Source organism: Manis javanica, chromosome 1 (assembly GCF_040802235.1).
Source record: "Manis javanica isolate MJ-LG chromosome 1, MJ_LKY, whole genome shotgun sequence".
Lineage (NCBI taxonomy): Eukaryota > Metazoa > Chordata > Mammalia > Pholidota > Manidae > Manis > Manis javanica.
The window spans coordinates 111,676,377-111,702,788 of NC_133156.1; the positions used below are offsets into that span (position 1 = coordinate 111,676,377).

Sequence of the window (26,412 nt, forward strand, 5' to 3'; positions counted from 1 at the left end):
CTGCTGATCTGGCATCAGCCCTCCAGTGAGGAAATTCATGTCCAGAGAGTTGAACTAAAGTTAAAATCTTCAGAGTCTACTTATTTGCAGCCCAACAAAACATTCAGAGGTCTTGATTAAAAGAAGAGGGTGGTGGGGAAGGGATAGGGGCCAAGATCATGGAGGAAAGATCCTTAACTGGTTGTTTTTAAGGACATGAATGAAAATTTGCAAATAAATTGCATTTCCTTTTGTCTTACACTGGCGAGGTACCATATAAAACTTAAGGTTGCTGTTTAATAAGGAAATTCAAGACATAGGTCTTTAGCAGCCCTGTATTTTTAAATATGAAATTTTTCTTACCTTCCATAAAATCGCCACTAGAGCTAATAGCAAAAGGATTCCAGCAATTACACTTCCGACTATAACTCCAGTTGGTACTTCAGCTTTCTCATGGGGTTTCATTATCGTAATAGGAATCTGTCAATGTATATACACAGTAAATTGAGTTAACTAATGTCAGCACTGATAAAAGTGGGATGGTTTAGTCAAATTCTTTAATTTTACAAATGATGGTCTAGAAAGGTGATATGATTTGCTCATGATCATGTTCCTCAATTAAACATTGTACACTGCAGTTTCTAGAGGAAATGCTCCTGCAAAGTACAGGCAAGGAATACAAGTTTTCTAGTTTCCTCCCTTTAATTACATCAGTACTTAGCAGATATGTCATCTGTGAAAACTTCACATGTCTTAATTACTTGTGAAATAGGATCTTAAATTAATGGAAGACAGTCTCATTGTCAAGTGAAAGCATCTGGAACGTGGTCTTGGGGACGGGAGTTAGACCAAACAAAACAACCCAAATCTCTTGTAATTACACAACAAACAATAACAACAACCTTGCATTTGCTCCCTAAAACATCAATTACATTTAACTCTCACTCAGGATTATTTGAGAGGGATTGTTAAAAGTAGAACATCCAAGGCTGAAGTTGACCTTTTCGGTGATAAATTGTCCTTGAGGTTACATATGATTTTTTATGTCTATTTCCTAGATATCTTTGTGACTCTGTAATAGTATGGCTGCCCTAAGAGTTCTAACAGTAAACTGTGTGTGTTGTATATAGTATGTATGTTCTTACTTAATTGCAGCAAGAATTGGAACCATTTCCTCCAAAGAGTATATTCTTAAAGGACTACATTTGGGGCCGAAACATAGGGGGAAATGTGTTTACTTGATTTAACACTGTATTACAATGGCAGATGAGCTGCTTTTCATTACAGAATTTATGAATGGGCTAAACCTGAGTCTGGCCTTCAGTGACTTTTGTCTCATGTGTATCTTCAAGAGCTAAAGGCTTCATAAATTTAGGAATAAAATAACTATAAATGCATGTAGTTCACTGCTTATGTCAGACATATCCCTGCATCCCTGATTCTGTTCCAGAACTTCCTATCTGGGCCATAGATTCATGGGGTACAAAATTTTTTTATAGGGCCTGGGGGAGAACGTGCCAGAGCAGAAAGAGCCTGAACCCATCTCCTCCCCATACACACTGAATCTAAACTTAACACAGAGAGCAGTTCATCCTGAGGACGAGCTGAACCTGAGCGAACACCTGCACCATGAGAGATAAAAAGACCACATAAAAAAAATGGCAGGAGAGATGGAAACAGAAGAAGCAGTGGGAGCCCCACTTCCAGCATGGCCCTGCAGTAGGGAAGGATATCACAGAGGGACCTGAGCACAGATCTGCCTGCTTGTTCTGGGGCATAGAAAAAAGGCTGCTGTTTAAGGGAGAGCCACACTATTTGTGAAGGAAAACAATTTTAGAACAAAAGCATCAACTAAACATGGGGGAACAGCTAGCACTGAGACTGTAGGGGCTGGTGAGTGACACTGTTTATGCTCCCCCCTAGCACTTCACACTCCCCCCACCCCACCCCACACACTTTTCTAGTGTGGATGGGAGCAGGGTGAGCAATGTCATTTACACTCCTGCATGTTGCCAGTACAACAGAATCAGGGTGAATGCCATTGCTCCCTAAAACATCAGTGTTCCCCACACACACTGACAGTGCAGTGGAGGCAGGAAAAGGGTTATAGCAGCTCCAGATGTGATAGAGGGGGCCACTCGGCCCCTGCTCACACCCAAATACTCCTGTCAGAGATCCACAAGTCCCACCAAGGCAGCATTAGTGTGATGCTCATGCAGATTCATCCCACCTGCACCTCTTCCATCAGTGGCTGCCCCAATTGGCACCAAGCCAGGGTAGACCTCTGGACTGCAACCCTCCACCACCAGCTGCCCTATTAGTGCAGCCCTGGCTAGCACCCACCTGGGAGCCCCCGAGACTGGACACCCTATCAGCTGGTGCAGCTCCAGTTGGTGCCCACCCAGCCTCCAGTCCAGCCACCCAAAACCATCAAGCACATGCAGTCTACCCAGGGGACATTCCTATACAAGGTCATGCCTTCAAGACTGGGAGAAGTAGCTCTTCAGCCTAAACTATAAATACACAAAGTCAAGTATAATTAGAGGAATATACTTGAAACAAACATGACAAAATTTCAGAGAAAGAACTAAAGGAAACAGAGCTAAGCAATCTGATGAAGAGTCTAAATTAATGGTTATAAAGATACCCACTGGACTTGAGAAAAGAGTAGATGAACTCAGGATTTCAACAGAGATGGAAAAATATAAAAATATCAGTCAGAAATAAAAATACAATGAATAAAATGAAAAACGTACTACAGGGAGTCACTAGCAGATTAGACAATGCAGAAGAACAGTGATATGGAAGACAAAATAATAGAAAACACTCAAGCTGAACAGCAAAAAGAAAAATGAAATGAGGATAGGTTAAGAGTACTCTGGTATAACATCAAACATCTTAATACTCACATTATAAGAGTCCCAGAAGAAGGAAGAAAGTGGAAAAGTTTTTGAAGAAATAGCTGAAAGCTTCCCTAACCTTGGGAAGGAAACAGATACCCAGGTTTAGGAAGCCTATGGCCCGAAACAAAATGAACCCAAGGAGGTCCACATGGAGACACATAATTAAAAAGTTAAAGGTCAAAGACAAAGAGAATGTTAAAAGCAGTGCCTGGGCTCACATGTGCAAGAGAAAAACAGTGAGTTATGGGAAACCCCATAGGCTATCAACTGATTTTTCAGCAGAAACTAAAGACTAGAAGTGATTGGCATGATATATTCAAAGTGCTGAAAGGGAAAAACCTATAACCAAGGATACTCTACCCAGCAAGTTAATCATTCATAGTTGGAGAGAGAAACAGCTTCTCAGATTAAATACAGGCTACAGGAGTGCACCACCTAGCCAGCCTTACAAGAAATGTTAAAGGGGCTTCTTTAAGAGAAAAGGAAAGGCCATAACTAGAAGAAAATGATGAGAAAGCAAACAAAAAAAAAAATAGGTCAATCACTTAAAAGCTAGTATTGAAGCTAAAAGACAAAAGTAGTTAAATAAACTACTAAAAATTAGTCAAGGGAATCACTAAATAAAAAGGTGTAAAAGGAACCGTCATATACATATGACATGAAGGGGGGAATAAAAAATGTACTGTTAGAATATGTGTAAACTTAAGAATGGCTATCAACTTAACTATCTGTATATTAAGTTGATACATGTAAGATGTCATAGATAAACCACATGGTGACCACAAAGTCTATAACAGATACACACAAAAAATAAAGAGAAAGGAATCCAACCATAACACCAAAGTTATCAAATCAAAGGGAAGAGAGCAAGAGGAGAAGAAAAGATCAGAGAGGAAGGACAAAAATAACCAGAAAACATTTACCAAAATGGTAGTAAGTGCATACCTATCAATAATCCCTTCAAATGTAAATAGACTCATCAAAAGACCAAGGCTGACTGAATGGATAATAAAAACAATACCCATTTATATGCTGCCTACAAGACACCCCCTTCAGACCTAAATACACATACAGACTGAAACTTAAGTAATAGAAAAAGATTCCATGCAAATAGAAACAAGAACAAAAAAACTGGAGTGGCAATACTTCAACCTTAAAACAAAGACTAAGAGACAAAGAAGGACACTGTTATGATTAAGGGCTGATTTCAACAAGATGATATAAATATAAATATCCAGTCAATAGAGCAGCATCTAAATACATAGCAGATATTAACAGTCATAAAGGGAGGAACTGACAGTGATACTCTAATAATAGGAGACTTTAAACACCCTACTTAATTTAATGGATCAATCATACCGACAGAAAAATCATTAAGGAAACAATGGCTTGAACAACATGTTAGACCAATGGACTTAATAAATACAGAACATTACATCCCAAAACAGAATACTCATTTTTTTCAAGTGCACATGATACATTTTCCAGGATAGATCACATGGTAGGCCATAAAACAAGCCTTAATATTAATTTAAGAAGACTGAAATCATTCCAAGCATCTTTATTAACCAAAGCAGTATGAAAAATCAGTTACAAGAAAAAAGAATGGAAAAAACAAAAACACAGGGAAGCTAAACAGCATGCTACTAAACCAACAATGAGTCAATGAAGAAATCAAGGAGTAAATAAAAACTACTTGGGAAATAATGAAAATAGGAACAATCATTCAAAACCTTTGGGATGCAGCAAAAGCAGCTCTAGGAGAAAAGTTTTTAGCCGTACAGGCCTACCTCAAGAAACAAGAACAAACTCAATCAATCTAACCCTATACCTAAAGTAACTAGAAAAACAAGAATAAACCTGGCTCAAAGTTAGTAGAAGGAAGGAGTCAACAGATTACAGCAGAAATAGAGACAAAAAAAAAAATACAAAAGCTGAAACTAAGCTGGTTCTTTGAACAGAAACAAAGTTAGTGAACCTTTCATCAAGAAAAAGGGACTCAAAATTAGAAACAAAAAAGAAGTTACAAATGACACCACAGAAATAAAAACAAATATGAGATTATATGAAAAATTAAATGTCCACAAATTGGACAACCTAAAAAAGTGGATAAATTCCTAGAAACATGCCATCTCCCAAGACTGAACCAGGAAAAAATAGAAAATCTGAATAGCCCAATTACCAGTAAAGAAATTGAAGTGGTGATCAAAAACTCCCAAATAACAAAATAACCAGATGGCTTCACAGGAGAATTCTATCGAACATTTAAAGAAGAGTTGATACCTCTTCTACTCAAACTATTCAAAAAAAGAAAGAAAAAATTGAAGAGGAGGAAAGCTTCCAACTCATTCTACAAGGCTAGCATCACCTTGATACCAAAATCAGACAAGCACTACAAAAAAAAGAAAATTACAGACCAACATTTCTGATGAACACAGATGCAAAAATCCTCAAAATACCAGCAAACAAAATTCAAAAATACATCAGCAGGATAATTCACCATGACCAAGTGGGACTCCATCCCTATGTAAGGATGGTTCAATATCTGCACATCAATCACTATGATACACCACATTAACGAAGGAAGGATAACCCTATGGTCATCTCAATAAGACACTAAAAAAGCACTTGACAAAACATTATAAAAAAATCAACAAAGTGGGTATAGAAAGCACATATATCAACATAATAAAGGCCATATACAACAAACTTATAGCTCATATCATACTCAGTGGTGAAAAGCTAAACAGTTTTCCTCTAAGATCAGAAATGAGACAAAGATATCCACTCTCACCACTTCTATTCAACATAGTACTGGAAGTCCTAGCCATAGGACTTTATATGTAGAACCTGAGAAACAACAAATGAACAGACAAGAAATAAAAGGCATCTAAACTGGAAGGAATAATTAATACTGTCATTATTTGCAGATTCCATGATATACTAGGTAAGGAAAACCCTAAGAAAAACTATTAGAATAAATCAATTTAGTAAAGGCTCAGGATATAAAATTAATGTGCAGAAATGTTGCTATTTACAGCTGCATCAAAAAAAATCAATCTAATGAAGAGGGTAAAAGACCTGTACTCTGAAAACTGTAAGACACTGATGAACAAAACTGAAGACAACACAAATAAATGGAAAGATATTCCATGGTATGTATAGTAAATATATTGTTAAAATGGCCATACTCCCCAAAGCAATACACAGATTGAATGCAATACCTATCAGAATTTTTTGACAGACCTGGAAAAAATAATCCTACAATTTGTATGGTACCACAAAAGGCCCCAAATAGCTAAAGCAATCTTGAGAAAGAACAAAGCAGGGGTACTATGCTTCCTGATTGCAAACTATACTACAAAGCTATAGTAATCAAACAGCATAGCACTGGCACAAGAACAGATACACAGATCAATGGAAAAGAATACAGAGACCAGAAGCAAACACACACCTATATGGTCAATTAGTATATGACAAAGGCAAGAATATACAATGGAGAAAAGACAATTTTGTTGATAAGTTAAATTGGGAAAACTGGATAGCTACATGACAAAGAATGAAATTGGATCACTGTTGCATACCATACACAAAAGTAAATTTGAAGTGATTGAAGACCTAAATATAAGACCTGAAATCATAAAACTCATAGAAGAAGGTATAGGCAGTACACTCTTAAACACTGGCATTAATAAATGTTTTCTGGATACATCCCTCAGGCAAAAGAAACAAAAGCAAAAATATGGTACTACATCAAACTAAAAAGCTTTTGCACAGCAAAGGAAACCATCAACAAAATGAAAAGGCAGTCTATTGAATGGGAGGACATATTTTCAAATGATATATCTAATAATGGGATAATGTCCAAAATATATAAAGAATTCATACAACTCAACATCAAAAATCAAATATTGATTAAAAAATGTGCAAATGACCTGCAGAGACATTTTTCCAAAGAAGATACACAGACGACCAACAGCTACATAAAAAGATGCTCAATATCACTAATCATCAGGGAAGTAGAAATCAAAACCACAATGAGATGTTATCTCACACTAGTCAGAATGGCTAATATCAACCATTGTTGATGTTAGACGTGATGTTAGGTTGATGAGAATGTGGAAAAAAGGAAACCCTCATACACTGCTGATGGGACTGCAAATTGGCACAGCCACTATGGAAGGCAGTATGGGGGTTTCTCAAAAAAAAAAACTAAAAATAGAGATACCCTATGACCTAGCAATTCCACTTGCAGGGATTTTCCCAAAGAAAACAAAATCACTAATCCCAAAAGATATGCACTCCTATGTCTACTGCTTCATTATTTACAATAACCAAAAAATGGAAGCAACCTAAATGTCCATAAAAAAGGTGAGGTACACATATATCTGTGAAACACTCCTCAACCAAAAAAGAATGAAATCTTACCATTTGTGACAATATGTATGGACCTAGAGTATATTAAGTGAAACAAAGACAAATGCCATATGATTTCGCTTATATGTAGAACCTGAGAAACAACAAATGAACAAAACAAATAGACTAACCGAGAACAGACTGGCGGTGGCCATAGGGGAGAGGGGCCAGGGTATGGGTGAAATAGGTTGAAGGGGCGAAAATCAGGGAGAATATTTGATATCTTCTTGATCTGGGTGGTGGTTACAGGAGTATATACATATGTCAAAATTCATCAAGTTGTTCACTAAGAATGTACATTTTTTTGTATGTACCTCAATATTAAAACTTTCATGTCAGAATTTTAAATGAGCTGGAATTCAATAAATGTAAGAATCACTTATCTATAGGGGTATATCAGTTTACTATTTGTATTACAAATACTCAAAAATTATACAAGTTATTATTTGGATTCAAAAAATATTTTCACAGATACAATTAAGTAATAGTTAGCCTGTTAGTTATTATATTGCTCAGAGAAAAGAAATATCCTAAATGGTTCATTAAAATTGTTAAGTTGAATTTTCAGTTAATATATTTGTTTAGTACTGCTTTATAAAAAGACTTCATCAAGTTTCAGGTATTATCTGAATACTACATTTTAAAAATGAACTTTTAAAATGTCTGCAATACTTTTCCCCTTAGGCTAAGTTCATAATACTTGAATTTGAAGCCCACATTTCCATTGGCTCCATTTCTGATTTTCCATGCCCAGCCTCTGATTTAATGGGTGTGGGCCTTTGCTGAGAGTCTTCAGCCAGAGGCAGAAAAGCATCTTCTGTTGTGTGAAATCATTTTCCCTGGGACAAGAGTGCGGCAGCAGTGTTGTGAGCTCTGCTCTCAAGCATTGAAAGAGGCCCAAAGTTCACAGGGGCACTGGCTTTTTAACCAAGTCTGTAGGCTACAGCAGTGGACGGAAGCCAGCTACCAAATTGGCCTTGGGGGCAGTCATGAACTGGCTTCCAATTTTTAACAATAGCATTGGGAAGAAAATGCTCAGAGCTCTGCCAGATTAGCTGAATGTGGAAATCCAGCTATATCTAACATGTGGCGTATTCTAAGCAGACTTTCAGTGCAAAAGGAAGAGTTGTCCCATGCTAGCTCTTAGAATAGTAAGCCTTTGTTTTCTCTGAAAGTATATTTCTTTGCAAAACTTTTTTTCCCTAAATCAAGAGGACCATTTATAGTTTTCTAGACTGAGACCTAATGAATGGACATTTCACAATGTCAGTGTCTAGCTGTAGGGAGTACTACTAGAAAAAAAGAAAGAAGCCCACTAATAAATGCCTTATTTATTAAGCATATTTCAGCATTCCCTTAATACTCTATAATATGATTCTAAAAAACATGACTTGAACTTTATGGCATAAGATCTAGACTGTTTTGTATAAGCATGAGGAGGAGGAAGAACTGGAAGAGCTGGTTTAGGCATGGAGAGGGGCTCCCTGAGCACGATGGGGTCCCCTTGCTGCGCCTTTTATGGGATCACCATTTCTGATCCAGCTTTGGTGGGAGGGGTGCAGAGGAAGGCAAGTAAGTGATCACAGAGCTTTCCTGAGCGGCAAACACCGTTGCCAAAGGCTCAACATCAGATAAGAAGCATCAGACCTTTAGTTTCAGTGAGATCCTCCTACATACATGCAGGTGAGAAGAACCCCTCTTCCAAGTGTTCAGAAATAGAATGACTATCACAGACTCCACGGCCCTCGGAAAGGGATCGAGATGCGCTCACCGTGACTGTGTTTTCTTCGATCACATATATCTGGGGATTATAGGTGTCAATTTCTGCAGATGCTGTCAGTTGTACTGTCTGAAAAGTCGACTGTAACATAAGAATAAAGAATATATTTTACCCTAGAAGAAGGTATAGCATAAAACTTTATTTATTTCATTGTGAAAAGTGACAAAAGTAAATGCCAAACTCTGAAGACTCCAGAATCACTGTGTGCTTAACCCAGCCACGTGTGACAGGCCCACACACGAGAAGTACGTGGGGGACTAAACACCTGCGGATGGCTGAGCCTGGCCATCCACACTGAACTGGATCTCGGGGACGGACCCCAGACGTCAGCAGGGTAGAACATCTCTCTAGGGGATTCTACCTTGAAAACAGAGTTGAAAAACAAGCATTTAGAAATGAAGTTTTTAATTGGGAAAGATCACAGTTCTAATTTTTTAAAAACTTAATGAAGTTTGTGACAGGAGGGAAAATTACAAACTTGTTATTTTTTATATGCTCACCTAAATAAGTTATATAATGGAATGGAACTTCAGATTAAAAAAGGAAGAGATGTTTTCTTCTAGGAGCATATGTGTAAAATAATACTGTTTAAAAGTATACTTGAACTTAATCATGCATGTTAGCAGCAGACACACTGAACCTTTTCTCATGCCTTATAACTATTAATTTCAGGTTTTCTAATCTAAGCATTTCTAGAAAAAGTACCGGATTTGGGTCAGGCATATAGAAGGACATATATTTTATGCTGATGTTACTAGTATCAGCCTAACATGAAAATACTTTACATGCATTCCTGGATCTAGTTACAGGAAAACAGCTCATTTTTCAAAGGATACATTACTGATGTATATATTGTTTTCTATATAATGAAAACACTGGGACTAATGCTTCCTTTGAAGTTGAATTACAATGCCCAGATTTGAGAACTGCCTTCACATGCCCTGACTACTAGTACTTAGTTTTTCTTGTTACTGGGGCACGTGATTAAATAGACTCTATGAGGTAATCTGCTAAACTATATCTGGGAACCAGAAAGAGAATGCATATCCAAAAAATGAGCAGTTTATTTCCTTTCCACTGGCTCAGTCTCTGATTAGTTGTAATTTTCTCAAGATGGAAGACTGCATGAGAAGTTAAGTCTGATCACTGGTCTCTTAAACATATTTTTGGGGACAGGGTAAGAGCACTGATAATGGTTTACATTGAAAACAAAAAGAGCAGCAGTTAAGAGAATGTTGCTTTCATGGTCCCTGTAAACTCAAGAGGAAGACATTTTCTTACAACACCGTACATCTGCCCTCCCAAGTCTGGCCCTTTGCGTAGGTGCCCAGTATCTGCAGGGCTAACAAGCAGTGGTGGAAAGGCCACGCAGGCCCAGGAGAATGAAGTCCCATGCCTACTAGCATTTACCAAGGCTTTGCCTAACAAATGGCAGTCAACATTGCCATCGATTTGGAGGTCTGAGCATTCACTCTGTGATGAAATTACTTGGGATGTTAAGTTGACTTTTACTGCATCAGCCAATGGTTAAAGGCAGGATGATAATGGGCTGTAATATAGGAAATGAGATCCATATTTCAGACTGGGTCTCCTAGGTGGTCTGAAAACATCCACTTGGGTGTTGAAATAGCTGAAAACAGCAAGGAGTTAAACATTTAACCTTTCATGAAGGAGCAAGATGTGTAGGACTTGATAGTCAGGAACTTTCATGGTGTTATTCAGTTTAACCATCATAACCTTGTTGGAAAAGCATAAATATGCTTCAGAATTTTACTCCCAGAAATGAAATTGCTGCTTCTGAAAATCTCTAGGAAAAGGTACTTTCAAAAGTCTTACAGTTAAAATAACGTAGCTTTAAACAAACTCAAGAAAAACCAGATACTTTTTACAGAGCAGCATGATTGCATTTTGATTTGTAACAGTCCTTCCCAGCTGGCAGAGGTTGCTACGAAAACATTTGTTTCTTAAGTCCAAGGAGCCAAGAACCAGTTGGTGAAACTGAGCAGCTGGGATAGTGGGGTACCAGCATGATTCCCTTCTAGCAGGATTCAGAGGTGTCCTCAAGGCCCAAAAGCAAATGCAGCTGACAAGCAACAAAAGCATATGGGGAGAAACTCACCCCCCAACTCCTCTACTCCCCCACTTCCCTGTTCCCGCCCTGCCACCATTCACACCTGCCAAAAGCACAAACACACTGCTATTTTGGCACTCTCTTCAAACTTTTCATGAGATCAAAAAGTTGTATGCACACTGGCTTTCACCAGAGAAAGGGTGAAATCGGACAGCAGAGCTGTCACCTGGCCCTAACACAGGGAGACAGAGTGTACATTAGGCTCAGCTACTGGGTGATTTGGGGAGCAATTAGCCAGGAGTTCAGGGACGGGGGCAGAGCCATGTGCACTTTGATTTGGGGTGGTGGAGACTCGGGGGTCAGAAATGTTAAGAGCTTGAAGAGGAACACCGAGCAGGTGCCCCACTGCACCTCAGCGCAGCAGAAGGTACCTGGACACCATTCCCAGAGATTCTCACATAGTGGAGGCTAAGAAGCAGACCCTTTACAACAAGCCGCCCAGCTGATTGCGAGGCCCAGACAGCTTGGGTAAGCTTTGGAAAGGATGGAAGCATCCTGGCTCCCAGGGTGAAACTGCTGTAGGTCATTTGGGCGCTGCTGACTTAGCCAGAGTACTGATTGTGTCAAAGGGTATGAACTTATTGACCATGAAGCCTTGTTTCCTTGTTATTGGAAAGCCCAGTAAATAAAGCTGATACTCACTGCTGCAAAAGTCCCATTCCAAATTCTGGTAGACACATTGAGGAAGTATTCTCCTTTCATCTGGAGGTCTTTCAGCCAGCAGGTAACAGTCCTACAGGAAGCAGTTCTGCAGTTCTTTCAGGTTGGAGTAATGATAAAAGAAGAGAGGGTTAATACGGGCTTTCAAAAATAAGTGCTAAAATTTTACAAAGATAAAACCCAGTGCTGTGAAAGATCTAGGGAAATAGACAATCTTAGGCACTATTAGTAGACATAACCCTTCCAAGAAAATTTGGCACTATGCCTCAAAATGTAAAAAGGGTTTATCTTCTGCCCCAGTCTTTTCCCATATGTAGGAAAGGCTTCAGGAGATAATCAAGTGTGTGGAAAAAAGTATACCATGCCTGTTTACTGTACTACTTCCAGGAGTAAGAAAATCCAAAAAACTAAGTTGTGTTTATCAACAATATATCAGTTAAGTAAACTGAATATATGTACATAAAATGCAGTACAATTTAGTCATTAAATACAACTGGTAAAGGTGCACTCCTTAGATTTCAGGAAAAGTTGTCAGTGGAAGAATCAGTGGTTACCAAGAGTGAGTGGGGAGGGGGGGGTGAAAGGCAGAGCACAGGCTTGTTAGGGCAGTGAAACGCTTCTGCATAATCAGTGCTACATGTCACTATACATTTCTCAAAACCCATGGGATGTCTGACTCCAAGAGTGAGCCCCAGTGTAAACTGTTCACTTTGGTGGATTATGATGTGTCAGTGTAATGTCATCTATGGAAACATACGTATCACGCTGGTGGGGAGATTTTGACAGTGGAGGAGGCTGTAAATATGCAGGATGGGGCTATAAGGGAAATTTCTCTACTTTTCACTCTATATTACTGTGAATCTAAAGCTGTGCTAGAAGTAAAGCCTATTGAAAAGAGTTGGTGACATATTGGCCTATAAAAAAAGTAGCATGGGGGCGGAGCCAAGATGGCGGAGTGAGTAGAGCAGTGGAAATCTCCTCCCAAAAACACATAGAGCTATGAAAATATAACAAAGAAAAATCTTCCTAAAATAGAGACCACAGGACACAGGACAACATCCAGACCACATCCACACCTGCAAGAACCCAGCGCCTTGTGAAGGGGGTAAGATACAAACCCCAGCCCGGCGGGACCCGAGCGCCCCTCCCCCCGGCTCCCGGCGGGTGGAGAGAAACCGGAGCGGTTTTTTTTTTTTTTTTTTTTTGGCGAGCGCTTTTTGGAAGCCTTAGAGGGACGGGCCCCCGTTGCTGGGGAGGCAGGGTGGCGGGACCGGTGAGGAGGTGCCTGGGAACGGCGCCGGAGGACAAAGAATATCCCGCATTTCTCCCTGCGAGACCGGCGGGCGGGTGCCTGAGACCGGTGCCTGAGGACGGAGGAGGTCGCGCGTTTTTCCCCTTTTTTTTTTTTCTCTTTTTGGCGAGCGCTTTTTGGAAGCCTTGAAGGGACGGGGACCCCAGTGCTAGGGAGGCACGGTGGCGGGACTGGTGAGCGGGTGGCTGGGACCGGCGCCTGAGGACAAAGAATATCCCCCGTTTTTCCCTGCGGGACCGGTGGGCGGGTGCCTGAGACCGGCACTTGAGGACAGAGGAAATCGCGCGTTTTTCCCCTTTTTTTTTTCTCTTTTCTGCGAGTGCTTTTTGGAAGCCTAAAAAGGACAGGGACCCCGGTGCTAGGGAGGCAGGGCGGCGGGACTGGTGAGCGGGTGCCTGGGACCGGCACCTGAGGACAAAGAATATCCCGCATTTTTCCCTGTGGGACCGGTGGGTGGGTGCCTGAGACCAGCACCTGAGGACGGAAGAAATCGCGCGTTTTCCCCCTTTTTTTTCTCTCTTTTTGCCGAGTGCTTTTTGGAAGCCTTGAAGGGACAGGGACCCCGGTGCTAGGGAGGCAGGGCGGCGGGACTGGTGAGCGGGTGCGTGGGACCAGTGCCTGAGGACAAAGAATATTGAGCGTTCCTTCCCTGCGGGACCGGTGGGTGGGTGCTTTTTGGAAGCCTTGAAAGGACAGGGACCCTGGTGCTAGGGAGACAGGGCAGCAGGACCAGTGAGCGGGTGCCTGGGACCGGCACCTGAGGACAAAAAAAAAAAAAAAAAAAAAAAAAAAAATCGCTTGTTTTTTCCTTTTTTTTTTCTCTTTCTTTCTGTTCCCTCTCTCATTGTTGCTGCTGTTGTTTTGGTTTGGAGAGTGCTTTTTGGAAATCTTAAAGGGGCAGGACAGGTCACTTAGACCAGAAGCAGGGAATCTGGGGATCTCTGGGCACTCTAACCCCCTGGGCAGCAGGGAGCACAGAGGCCCCTTACGGAGATAAATAGTCTCCTGGCTGCTCCCCCTCCAACGGGGCTCCACCATTTTGGAGGAACAGCCCCAGCCAGGCCAAGCCCACAGCAACAGCGGAGATAAACCCCAAAGCAACTGGGCAGGAAGCAGAAGCCCTGTCTGCGCACAGCTGCCCAGCACAAGCCACTAGAGGTCGCTATTCTCCCAGGAAAAGGCCACAAACCAACAAGAAGGGAAGGTCTTCCAGTGGTCACTTGTACCAGCTCTGCAAACTATCTCTATCACCATGAAAAGGCAAAACTACAGGCAGACAAAGATCACAGAGACAACACCTGAGAGGGAGACAGACCTAACTAATCCTCCTGAAAAAGAATTCAAAATAAAAATCATGAACATGCTGACAGAGATGCAGAAAAAAATGCAAGAGCAATGGGATGAGATGCAGAGAAAAATGCAAGAGCAGTGGGATGAAGTCCGGAAGGAGATCACAGATGTCAGGAAAGAGATCACAGAAGTGAAACAATCCCTGGAAGGATTTATAAGCAGAATGGATAAGATGCAAGAGGCCATTGAAGGAATAGAAGCCAGAGAACAGGAACGTATAGAAGCTGACATAGAGAGAGATAAAAGGATCTCCAGGAATGAAACAACACTAAGAGAAATATGTGACCAATACAAAAGGAAAAACATTCGTATTATAGGGATACCAGAAGAGGAAGAAAGAGGAAAAGGAATAGAAAGTGTCTTTGAAGAAATAATTGCTGAAAACTTCCCCAAACTGGGGGAGGAAATAATCGAACAGACCATGGAATTATACAGAACCCCCAACAGAAAGGATCCAAGGAGGACAACACCAAGACACATAATAATTAAAATGGCAAGGATCAAGGACAAGAAAAGAGTTTTAAAGGCAGCTAGAGAGAAAAAGGTCACCTATAAAGGAAAACCAATCAGGCTAACATCAGACTTCTCAACAGAAACCCTACAGGCCAGAAGAGAATGGCATGATATACTTAATGCAATGAAACAGAAGGGCCTTGAACCAAGGATACTGTATCCAGCACGACTATCATTTAAATATGATGGTGGGATCAAACAATTCCCAGACAAGCAAAAGCTGAGGGAATTTGCTTCCCACAAACCACCTCTACAGGGCATCCTACAGGGACTGCTCTAGATGGGAGCACCCCTAAAAAGAGCACAGAACAAAACACACAACATATGAAGAATGGAGGAGGAGGAATAAGAAGGGAGAGAAGAAAAGACTCTCCAGACAGTGTATATAACAGCTCAATAAGCGAGCTAAGTTAGGCAGTAAGATACTAAAGAAGCTAACCTTGAACCTTTGGTAACCACGAATCTAAAGCCTGCAATGGCAATAAGTACATATCTTTCAATAGTCACCCTAAATGTAAATGGACTTAATGCACCAATCAAAGGACATAGAGTAATAGAATGGATAAAAAAGCAAGACCCATCTATATGCTGCTTACAAGAAACTCACCTTAAACCCAAAGATAAGCATAGACTAAAAGTCAAGGGATGGAAAAACATATTTCAGGCAAACAACAGTGAGAAGAAAGCAGGGGTTGCAGTACTAATATCAGACAAAATAGACTTCAAAACAAAGAAAGTAACAAGAGATAAAGAAGGCCACTACATAATGATAAAGGGCTTAGTCCAACAAGAGGATATAACCATTCTAAATATATATGCACCCAATACAGGAGCACCAGCATATGTGAAGCAAATACTAACAGAACTAAAGAGGGAAATAGACTGCAATGCATTCATTGTAGGAGACTTCAACACACCACTCACCCCAAAGGATAGATCCACCGGGCAGAAAATAAGTAAAGACACACAGGCACTGAACAACACACTAGAACAGATGGACCTAATAGACATCTATAGAACTTTACATCCAAAAGCAACAGGATATACATTCTTCTCAAGTGCACATGGAACATTCTCCAGAATAGACCACATACTAGCTCACAAACAGAGCCTCAGTAAATTCCACAATATTGAAATTCTACCAACCAATTTTTCAGACCACAAAGGTATGAAAGTAGAAATAAATTCTACAAAGAAAACAAAAAGGCTCACAAACACATGGAGGCTTAAAACATGCTACTAAATAATCAATGGATCAATGAACAAATCAAAATAGAGATCAAGGAATATATAGAAACAAATGACAACAACAACACCAAGCCCCAACTTCTGTGGGATGCAGCGAAAGCAGTCTTAAGAGGAAAGTATATAGCAATCCAGGCACACTTGAAGAAGGAAGAACAATCCCAAATGAATAGTCTAACATCACAATTATTAAAACTGGAAAAAGAAGAACAAATGAGGCCTAAAGTCAGCAGAAGGAGGGACATAATAAAGATCAGAGAAGAAATAAACAAAATTGAGAAGAATAAAACAATAGCAAAAATCAACGAAACCAAGAGCTGGTTCTTTGAGAAAATAAACAAAATAGATAAGCCTCTAGCCCAACTTATTAAGAGAAAAAGAGAGTCAACACAAATCAACATAATTAGAAATGAGAATGGAAAAATCACGACAGACTCCACAGAAATACAAAGAATTATTAAAGACTACTATGAAAACCTATATGCCAACAAGCTGGAAAACCTAGAAGAAATGGACAACTTCCTAGAAAAATACAACCTCCCAAGACTGACCAAGGAAGAAACACAAAAGTTAAACAAACCAATTACAAGCAAAGAAATTGAAACAGTAATCAAAAAACTACCCAAGAACAAAACCCCGGGGCCGGACGGATTTACCTCGGAATTTTATCAGACACACAGAGAAGACATAATACCCATTCTCCTTAAAGTGTTCCACAAAATAGAAGAAGAGGGAATACTCCCAAACTCATTCTGTGAAGCCAACATCACCCTAATACCAAAACCAGGCAAAGACCCCACCAAAAAAGAAAATTACAGACCAATATCCCTGATGAATGTAGATGCAAAAATACTCAATAAAATATTAGCAAACAGAATTCAACAGTATATCAAAAGGATCATACACCATGACCAAGTGGGGTTCATCCCAGGGATGCAAGGATGGTACAACATTCGAAAATCCATCAACATCATCCACCACATCAACAAAAAGAAAGACAAAAACCACATGATCATCTCCATAGATGCTGAAAAAGCATTTGACAAAATTCAACATCCATTCATGATAAAAACTCTCAGCAAAATGGGAATAGAGGGCAAGTACCTCAACATAATAAAGGCCATATATGATAAACCCACAGCCAGCATTATACTGAACAGCGAGAAGCTGAAAGCATTTCCACTGAGATCGGGAACCAGACAGGGATGCCCACTCTCCCCACTGTTATTTAACATAGTACTGGAGGTCCTAGCCACGGCAATCAGACAAAACAAAGAAATACAAGGAATCCAGATTGGTAAAGAAGAAGTTAAACTGTCACTATTTGCAGATGATATGATACTGTACATAAAAAACCCTAAAGACTCCACTCCAAAACTACTAGAACTGATATCGGAATACAGCAAAGTTGCAGGATACAAAATCAACACACAGAAATCTGTAGCTTTCCTATACACTAACAACGAATCAATAGAAAGAGAAATCAGGAAAACAATTCCATTCACCATTGCATCAAAAAGAATAAAATACCTAGGAATAAACCTAACCAAGGAAGTGAAAGACTTATACTCTGAAAACTACAAGTCACTCTTAAGAGAAATTAAAGGGGACACTAATAAATGGAAACTCATCCCATGCTCATGGCTAGGAAGAATTAATATCGTCAAAATGGCCATCCTGCCCAAAGCAATATACAGATTTGATGCAATCCCTCTCAAATTACCAGCAACATTCTTCAATGAATTGGAACAAATAATTCAAAAATTCATATGGAAACACCAAAGACCCCGAATAGCCAAAGCAATCCTGAAAAAGAAGAATAAAGTAGGGGGGATCTCACTCCCCAACTTCAAGCTCTACTACAAAGCCATAGTAATCAAGACAATTTGGTACTGGCACAAGAACAGAGCCACAGACCAGTGGAACAGATTAGAGACCCCAGAAATTAACCCAAACATATATGGTCAATTAATATTTGATAAAGGAGCCATGGACATACAATGGCAAAATGACAGTCTCTTCAACAGATGGTGCTGGCAAAACTGGACAGCTACATGTAGGAGAATGAAACTGGACCATTGTCTAACCCCATATACAAAGGTAAACTCAAAATGGATCAAAGACCTGAATGTAAGTCACGAAACCATTAAACTCTTGGAAAAAAACATAGGCAAAAACCTCTTAGACATAAACATGAGTGATCTCTTCTTGAACATATCTCCCCGGGCAAGGAAAACAACAGCAAAAATGAGCAAGTGGGACTACATTAAGCTGAAAAGCTTCTGTACAGCGAAAGACACCATCAATAGAACAAAAAGGAACCCTACAGTATGGGAGAATATATTTGAAAATGACAGATCTGATAAAGGCTTGACGTCCAGAATATATAAAGAGCTCACACGCCTCAACAAACAAAAAACAAATAACCCAATTAAAAAATGGGCAGAGGAACTGAACAGACAGTTCTCCAAAAAAGAAATACAGATGGCCAAGAGACACATGAAAAGATGCTCCACATCGCTAATTATCAGAGAAATGCAAATTAAAACTACAATGAGGTATCACCTCACACCAGTAAGGATAGCTGCCATCCAAAAGACAAACAACAACAAATGTTGGCGAGGCTGTGGAGAAAGGGGAACCCTCCTACACTGCTGGTGGGAATGTAAATTAGTTCAACCATTGTGGAAAGCAGTATGGAGGTGCATCAAAATGCTCAAAACAGACCTACCATTTGACCCAGGAATTCCACTCCTAGGAATTTACCCTAAGAATGCAGCAATCAAGTTTGAGAAAGACAGATGCACTCCTATGTTTATCGCAGCACTATTTACAATAGCCAAGAATTGGAAGCAACCTAAATGTCCATCTGTAGATGAATGGATAAAGAAGATGTGGTACATATACACAATGGAATACTACTCAGCCATAAGAAGTGGAAAAATCCAACCATTTGCAGCAACATGGATGGAGCTGGAGAGTATTATGCTCAGTGAAATAAGCCAAGCGGAGAAAGAGAAATACCAAATGATTTCACTCATCTGAGGAGTATAGGAACAAAGGAAAAACTGAAGGAACAAAACAGCAGCGGAATTACAGAACCCAAAAATGGACTAACAGGTACCAAAGGGAAAGGAACTGGGGAGGACGGGTGGGGAGGGAGGGATAAGGGGGGGGGGGAAGAAGAAGAGGGGTATTAAGATTAGCATGCATGGTGGGGAGGGAGAAAGGGGAGGGTGGGCTGCACAACACAGAGAGGACAAGTAGTGACTCTACCACATTTTGCTAAGCTGATGGACAGTAACCATAATGTGGTTGTTAGGGGGAACCTGATATAGGGGAGAGCATAGTAAACATAGTATTCTTCAGGTAAGTGTAGATTAAAAATTAAAAAAAAAAAAGAAAGAAAGAAAGAAAAGGGGGATTACTCCTTAACGGGATAAAACTATTGGTAAATCAAAGATCAACGCATGCTTTAAATATCCTTAATGTTGATCACTTAAAGGGTGTCAGATGATCAGCTATGGAGGTACTCTTTTCTGATAATATTCCTTTCTCTTAATTAAAAAAAAAAAAAAAAAAAAAAGCAGTTACTGTGTGCTGACCTCCAATGAGTTCTGCACAGTGGTATAGAGGGCATGTCAAAGTGTGGGCAAAGGGTCTGTTTGTTTCTACGCAGAAGATCAAGGCCTAGCTTGGATACCCAGAAAATGAACTAAGATACGATATGAGGAGGAGCTTCCGGCATCAGCACTCTCTGGAGGACTCGTGCCGGGGGATGATCATCAAAAAGCCTCCACAGGGATCCGGACGATGCTGCGGTTGTGGCTGCATCCAGCCCACCGTCTCCTGGACTTGCCATAAGAAGGAGGAGGGAGATGTCTAGGCTGGCATGTGCATACAGTGAGACAACGAATTTGACTGGATCTGTACTGTTGGAACTCAACCAGGAGTTGGGAGGGGTGCAAGTTGTAGCACCCCAAAATCTCATGACTATAGACTATCTATGGTTAAAAGAACATATGGGATGTGAACAGATCCCAGAAATGGGCTGCTTTAATTTGTCTGATGGTTCAAGTACAGTTGGACAATATCCATCATATCATAGATAAATTTTCACAAATGCCTAGGGTGCCTAAATGGTTTTCTTGGCTTCACTGGAGATGGCTGGTAATTATAGATTTGCTTTGTTTATGTCACCATATTCCTATTATGTTAATATGTGTGTGCAAATTAGTTAGTAGTTTAAAACCTATACATACTTAAGGTACTATACAAGAAGATACGTCAAAGAAATAATCAATCCTCCCAAGTTTCCTTCATATGCTACATCTATAGCTTTTCTTCTTCCTTCCTAATTACAAACCTTAAATAGAATTCGTGCCTCATATCGAATTTACCGAGTATCATAATTCCTCCAGGTGGTAAAGATACCTCGAGACAAGTGCTGGGCATAGAAGCCACAGGGCATAAATCTGCAAAGAAGTAAAAAGCTAACCTTTGCAAACAATATGGCTTCTCTCTCACTTACCAACTTTACATTTCCCTGTATGGCCCCGGAAGATGACTGGTTAGCCAGAGACGGGTAAGATTCCTCAAGGGAGGAACAACCTAAGACAGGCACAGTCGCAGGGGGGCCATCAGGTGAGAATTTGGGGATCAACAGAGGTGAGGCTCAGAACCTCACCCCCTCTGCTTTGAGAGAAATCTTCTGCATCCGTGGATGTCTTGCTGCCCTTGTCTAGCCTGGATTAATACTTAGTCCATAGGCACACACCTGATCATCTGATCATCTACATTTGCCTTCTTACAGCACTAAACTATGTTTTCTACCTTTATCTTGCATCTACCTACCACTTCAGCATTTTATTAAAAATAAAAATAATAATAATAATAGGAGAAATGTGGGATCAACATATAAATCAAGTACAAAAATCAAATGAATATTCATATTTGACCTGATGGTTTATAGGTCATATTGCATGATCAAAACCGAAAGTTTCTGTGATGAATGCCCTTGTACTGTTCACCATGTAAGAATTTATTCACTCTGTAAGAATTCGTTCACCATGTAAGAACTTGTTCGTTATGCTTCAGAAGATTGGAGACTGACGAGAATTAGGCTTGAGATGGATTAATGATTGTACATTGAGCATTGACCCCCCTATACTGAATTTTATTGTTGTTAACAACCATTTGATCAATAAATATGAGAGATGCCCTCTCAAAAAAAAAAAAAAAAAAAAAAAAAAAGTAGCATGGCCCATTTGTGTAACAGTACACATAGATCTACATGTGGACTAATGCTCAGAGGTATAGAGAGAAGGATGTTCATTAAATGTTAAGAGAGGTCAGCTGTTAGATTTCTGGGGCATTTCAATTTCTTTGTAGTTTTCTGTCTTGTTAAATTTGTTTTATGTTGTTCACAGTGAGCAGTTGCCATTTTACAAAATCAAAACCTTTTGACAAAAATAAGGAAAATGCTCAGAGGCTTAATATTTTGGCACATCCTGAGATGAGTTTCTACTTGGCATTTTTACATACTACTATTTAGATTTAAGCCACATTTACACTGTAGTTATATTATGATTACTTAAAAAAGAAACTAATTTTATTTTCCTATTTTCCCCCATCCATCACAAAATAAAATAGTTGTAGCAAAAGAAAACCAGAATTTCAGTGTTGCTCATAAGGAGAACTCTAGTTTGTTTAGGGTTAGTTTGCTAAGTGTTTCTTATTTGAATACTTAAAATGTTCCAATGTGCCAAATAGCTTCCACCTTGCTGGATGCTAGTCTCTTTCTCAAAGAAAAGGGCATAGCTCTGGAGGAGATAATAAAATATTACAAAACAGAAGTTTGGTCAGAGAGGCATTTGAGCAGCTAGATAAAAGATATCAGTGATTATGTGGGGGAGGGGCAGAAGGAGCTTCACCTCCAAGCACATACCCGGTTCCCTCACAGGTCTTTGCAAAGTTTACAACTGCACAACACAAAAACAGTAGTGTTACATGGATTCCTTCTGATTTCATGAAATCTGTAACATATATTTATACTAATGGCATCGGTAATGATCCAATAATCTAGATTTGAGTGTTTTCTAAGTCTTGATTCCTATGGGCTGAAGGCAAAATAAGAAAGTTCTATGATATGAGGTGGTAGCAGAAAGAAATGTCTTGATTTCCAGGTAAAGCAATGAATCACCAAAGGAAATTGTCACCCCATTAACCTGTACTCACCAATTCTTTTACATGCCAGAAATTTTCCCTCTTGAAAGATACAGAAGAAGATGTTTGTCCTATTTTCAGTGGGTTTATTTCAGCCTTACAGCTGATGTCGCCAGCCTACAAAGGATAACAAATCAGTCTTAGGAAGCAAAATGGTTTATGGTGTTCCTTTCACCACGTTAGAAAATCCTACTGTCACACGTCAGAGAGTAGAGGGACCCTGAGTCTTCTTCCACAGCACTGGCCTGGCCACACTTCTTCGTGATCACAAGTATAAACTCTGGAGTATTCAGATCCTCCTGACCACGACCCCACAGGATGGTGCTGGTTCTCACAGCCTTTATGTGATGAGACAGTTTGCAGGAACAACAGACTGATGTAATTCAGGGTTCTTTTCTATGGAACATTTTAGGATTTTGATTTCCTGTGCTCACATTTACATACCATGGGACTAACACCTGTAGAATGAGCTAAGTGCTAGACTAAGGCTGAGCTGACATCAAGGAGTTTGGAGAAAGCGGTGCTTCCCAACCCAGGCTGCATGGGGGTGGGGTGGCGGCTTTTAAAGACAACCTCCGGGGCTTGAGTTTAGCCCTAAGGATTCTGATAAAAGTGCATGGTGGTGATTGTAAAAGTAACTCAGGTGACTAAAATGATGGTTGATTGTCATGGGGCCAGAGTACAGGCTGGCAGCACAAAGACCAGCTACTGATTCCAGCTGTGTAGACCAAAAACACCCACTGCGGGAGTATGTATCTGAATGCTCCAGGCCACCTCTCAGTTCCCAGCCAGCTGCCTCCTCTATGAACAGGGCTCTGACCAAGTCAGATCTTCACCTGGACAACATGGGGCTGTAGGAATAATTCGTGCCATCTATAAATCTCTCGACTCAGACAGTGCTTTTCTTATTACAATACTGTGGGAAAAGTTGGGGTTCTTATGGCCAGTATCCTCACCTGAACCTCAACTACTTGATGATATAACTGGCTTGCTGCTAGGCGACTGCTTCTATACCCATAGGTAATACACTATTATTGACTGAGTCACTATATAAAGAGCTCTGTCCAGTGCTCTGGGCGGAGGCAGAGACTTAAGGAGGATTAAAGACCTGCAGTCCAGACATAATTCTAGTGCTTGTCAGGAGAACAAGCCAGGTAATAAACCCCTTCATCCCAAGAACTTTCCATTGTCATTCCTCAGTGTCACTGCATCCATAGTGAACTTGCCTGGGGCCGAAACCCATTGGTAAGACAAATACCCTGCTCCTAATATGAAATGAACTGCTAGTTAACTGGCATTGAGGATGTATAAGGGTTATCTTCTCAGTTTTCCATCTATAAGATGTCAGACGTGATCACCCCAACTGCATGGGGCATTCCCACATTGAAAGTACACATTTTTATAGGCAATCCGATTGCCCTTACCTGATTCGTGTGCACCCCGGTCAGGTACATCAGTGGATTCTTTTCTTTGGTGTATTGAGGGATGTGGATGACTACAGTTGCCAGGCTTACTGGAACACTTCCTGTTGTTACCTACAGAGTATGGAAGGAAACATTCTGGGTATCGCTACATTATGCACAAGTTGCTGGAAAGTAATCAATAACTTCTGCATTGATGGCCAGCCACTACTAAGCGGTATAACTGAATTCACATGAAAATGAGTCTCACTACTTCATGTCACACTTCAGGTCTCTGTGTCTTACCTTTTCATGGAAAATCTCAACACCTACCATTTTAAATGGTAAGTAATTTGTGACTTAAGAATTGGTTAAAAATACTCACTCACCCCAGACCCTCTGAATCAGAAATCTAAGAATGAAGCCCATGGACCAGTGTTTTAACATTTCTCCAGGTGATTCCAATGCATGCTCAGGTTTGAGAAACACTCAACTATTTCAGCTTCTCACTTTCTTCTTCCCTTCTGGCCTCATTTGTTTCTTTCCCCTTCCTCCTGATTTCCCATCCTTACGACAGGCTTACCAACCTTAATGGAGAAGATGAATTTTGGACCAATATCTTCAAAATTCTGCACGACAGAAGGCACATTCCCATCTGAGAAGACTTCATAAAAATTTATGTTGGTGGATCTGTTGGTTAATGTTTGTAAAGCCAAATAATTTAGTTTTGCTGTTGGTTTGAAGCTTATATTACAGGTAAGATACTTTACATTTAGGAAAAAAAATACTAAATTAAAACAATGGCTTGTTATGGGTTAATGTTTCCAAGGCTAAAACAAATTCCTTTCAATATCCCTTCATGATCTTTCTGCTGAGATTCTTTGCGTTAACATGTTTATCTGTTGTAAAGTTTCTAAAATAAGTACAAATGTATCACATTTTAGAACTGATCATGAAAGTCTTCTCAAGATTGCTCTTCCATTGACTGGTGTGTTGATATAAGTGGATACAGTCCTTGTAGGTTGGATGAATGGAATTTATATCCCAGAGGATTTTCCAATTGCTATGGTGGAAATACAATGGCAGGGTACTGAGTATCAGCTCCTGCAGTATTTGTTACTGTCATCAGTGAAACAGAGCATTCTCTGTCTTTTATTATTCCTTCTCCCCATCCTTCTAGAGTTCCAAACCAATGCCTTTGTGCTGAAGTGGTGGTCAGTCTGACTCTACCACTAGCATAGAGACCTCCTTTCGCCAGCTGACCCAGAAGTTCTATTGGGACAGACCCCCAGCACCGCACTGATCTGACCTCTTTGCTTGAGACTGCCAGCTGGCGTCTGCAAGTGAAGTGAGGACCAGGTGACGGGAACCCCCATAGGACCACTCGGACTGGAATGTAACTGGATACTCTCCCCTCGCCGCCTCACTCACTTCTGGAGCTCTGAGGCTGGATTTTAATGGGGGTAGTTCCATTGGCTGGGGGTGCGGAGCAGGGGTAGGAGTCTGAGAAGCAATATTTATTCCCATTAGACAACTTATCCTAATAGGACGTTGTTTCTATTTTCTATAAAAACTGCACAGCAACTTTCTGAGGGTGTTTTTGTTCCTTTACTGAACCCTCGATTTTCTTTTTTATGCCTTTAAAAAACTTTTCCAAATTCTCAAAGGGATAATATGTCAGAGCAAGATTTAAATAGATGTAGTGTTTGTCAAGGTTATATATATATATATATATATATATATATATATATGAAAGGAAACAATGATTTGTCAGCCTCTCATGGAAAATGGGAAAACTGACTACTTGGATTTGAAACAGAAAGCCTGGCTGTATATGCATGAGCTACTCCTTTCACCTTCCAGATCTTTGTGTGAGCCACTAAGACAGCCAGTTTTTAAATTGAGTAATACATTCTGCTTTTGCATTTACAGAAATCCTGACATTTTTCCATGTTACATGAGTATTCCTTAAGTTCCTAAGTGTTGATCAATATATTTATAGTAGCAGTTAACTCCTGTTTTAGAAATAATTCTACTCTCATAATCTATTTCCACCCATAATATTTGTACAATGTAACTGCACATTTATCAAAGTGGTTGCTGAGGGATACATTCAATAACTGGGTAAGACTTCTTTTTGGAAAAGTTTGCAAAGATATTTGTTAAAAGATGTGTTTTACAGTGTTACCTATGATGATTCAATAAAATAAAAATGCAAAATGAGCAAAAATCTCATTAATCTTGAATTGGTTACATAAATTATGATTCAGCAGCAATAGGGTAAGTTAGGTCTGTATGTCCTGATCTGAAAACTCCTCTAAGATTACATAAAAAGCAAGGTATAGAAGAGTTTCATCATTCCACCTGGCTAAGTAAATTGTGTGTGTGGCTAAGTAAATTATGTGTGTGTGTGTGTGTTAATGTGCATTTATCCTGGTAGATAATCAAACCCTGTATCTGGAAAGTATTCTGAAAACAGTTGTTAGTCACGTATGGGA

The 26,412-nt window shown here is 39.9% G+C and overlaps 1 protein-coding gene across 2 annotated transcripts in view; it reads right to left on the bottom strand.

The window, feature by feature from the left end:
* Positions 1-26,412, bottom strand: part of ITGA2 (integrin subunit alpha 2) — a 117,758-nt gene that overhangs the window by 3,793 nt on the left and 87,553 nt on the right. For both annotated transcript variants that reach the window (XM_037022016.2, XM_073236346.1), the window contains 6 exons: positions 24,502-24,604; positions 23,939-24,049; positions 22,527-22,631; positions 11,852-11,965; positions 9,070-9,159; positions 343-459 (listed from right to left, as the gene is read on the bottom strand). In XM_037022016.2, the coding sequence (XP_036877911.2) occupies positions 343-459; positions 9,070-9,159; positions 11,852-11,965; positions 22,527-22,631; positions 23,939-24,049; positions 24,502-24,604 (640 nt within the window). The remainder of the gene's footprint in view (positions 1-342; positions 460-9,069; positions 9,160-11,851; positions 11,966-22,526; positions 22,632-23,938; positions 24,050-24,501; positions 24,605-26,412) is intronic.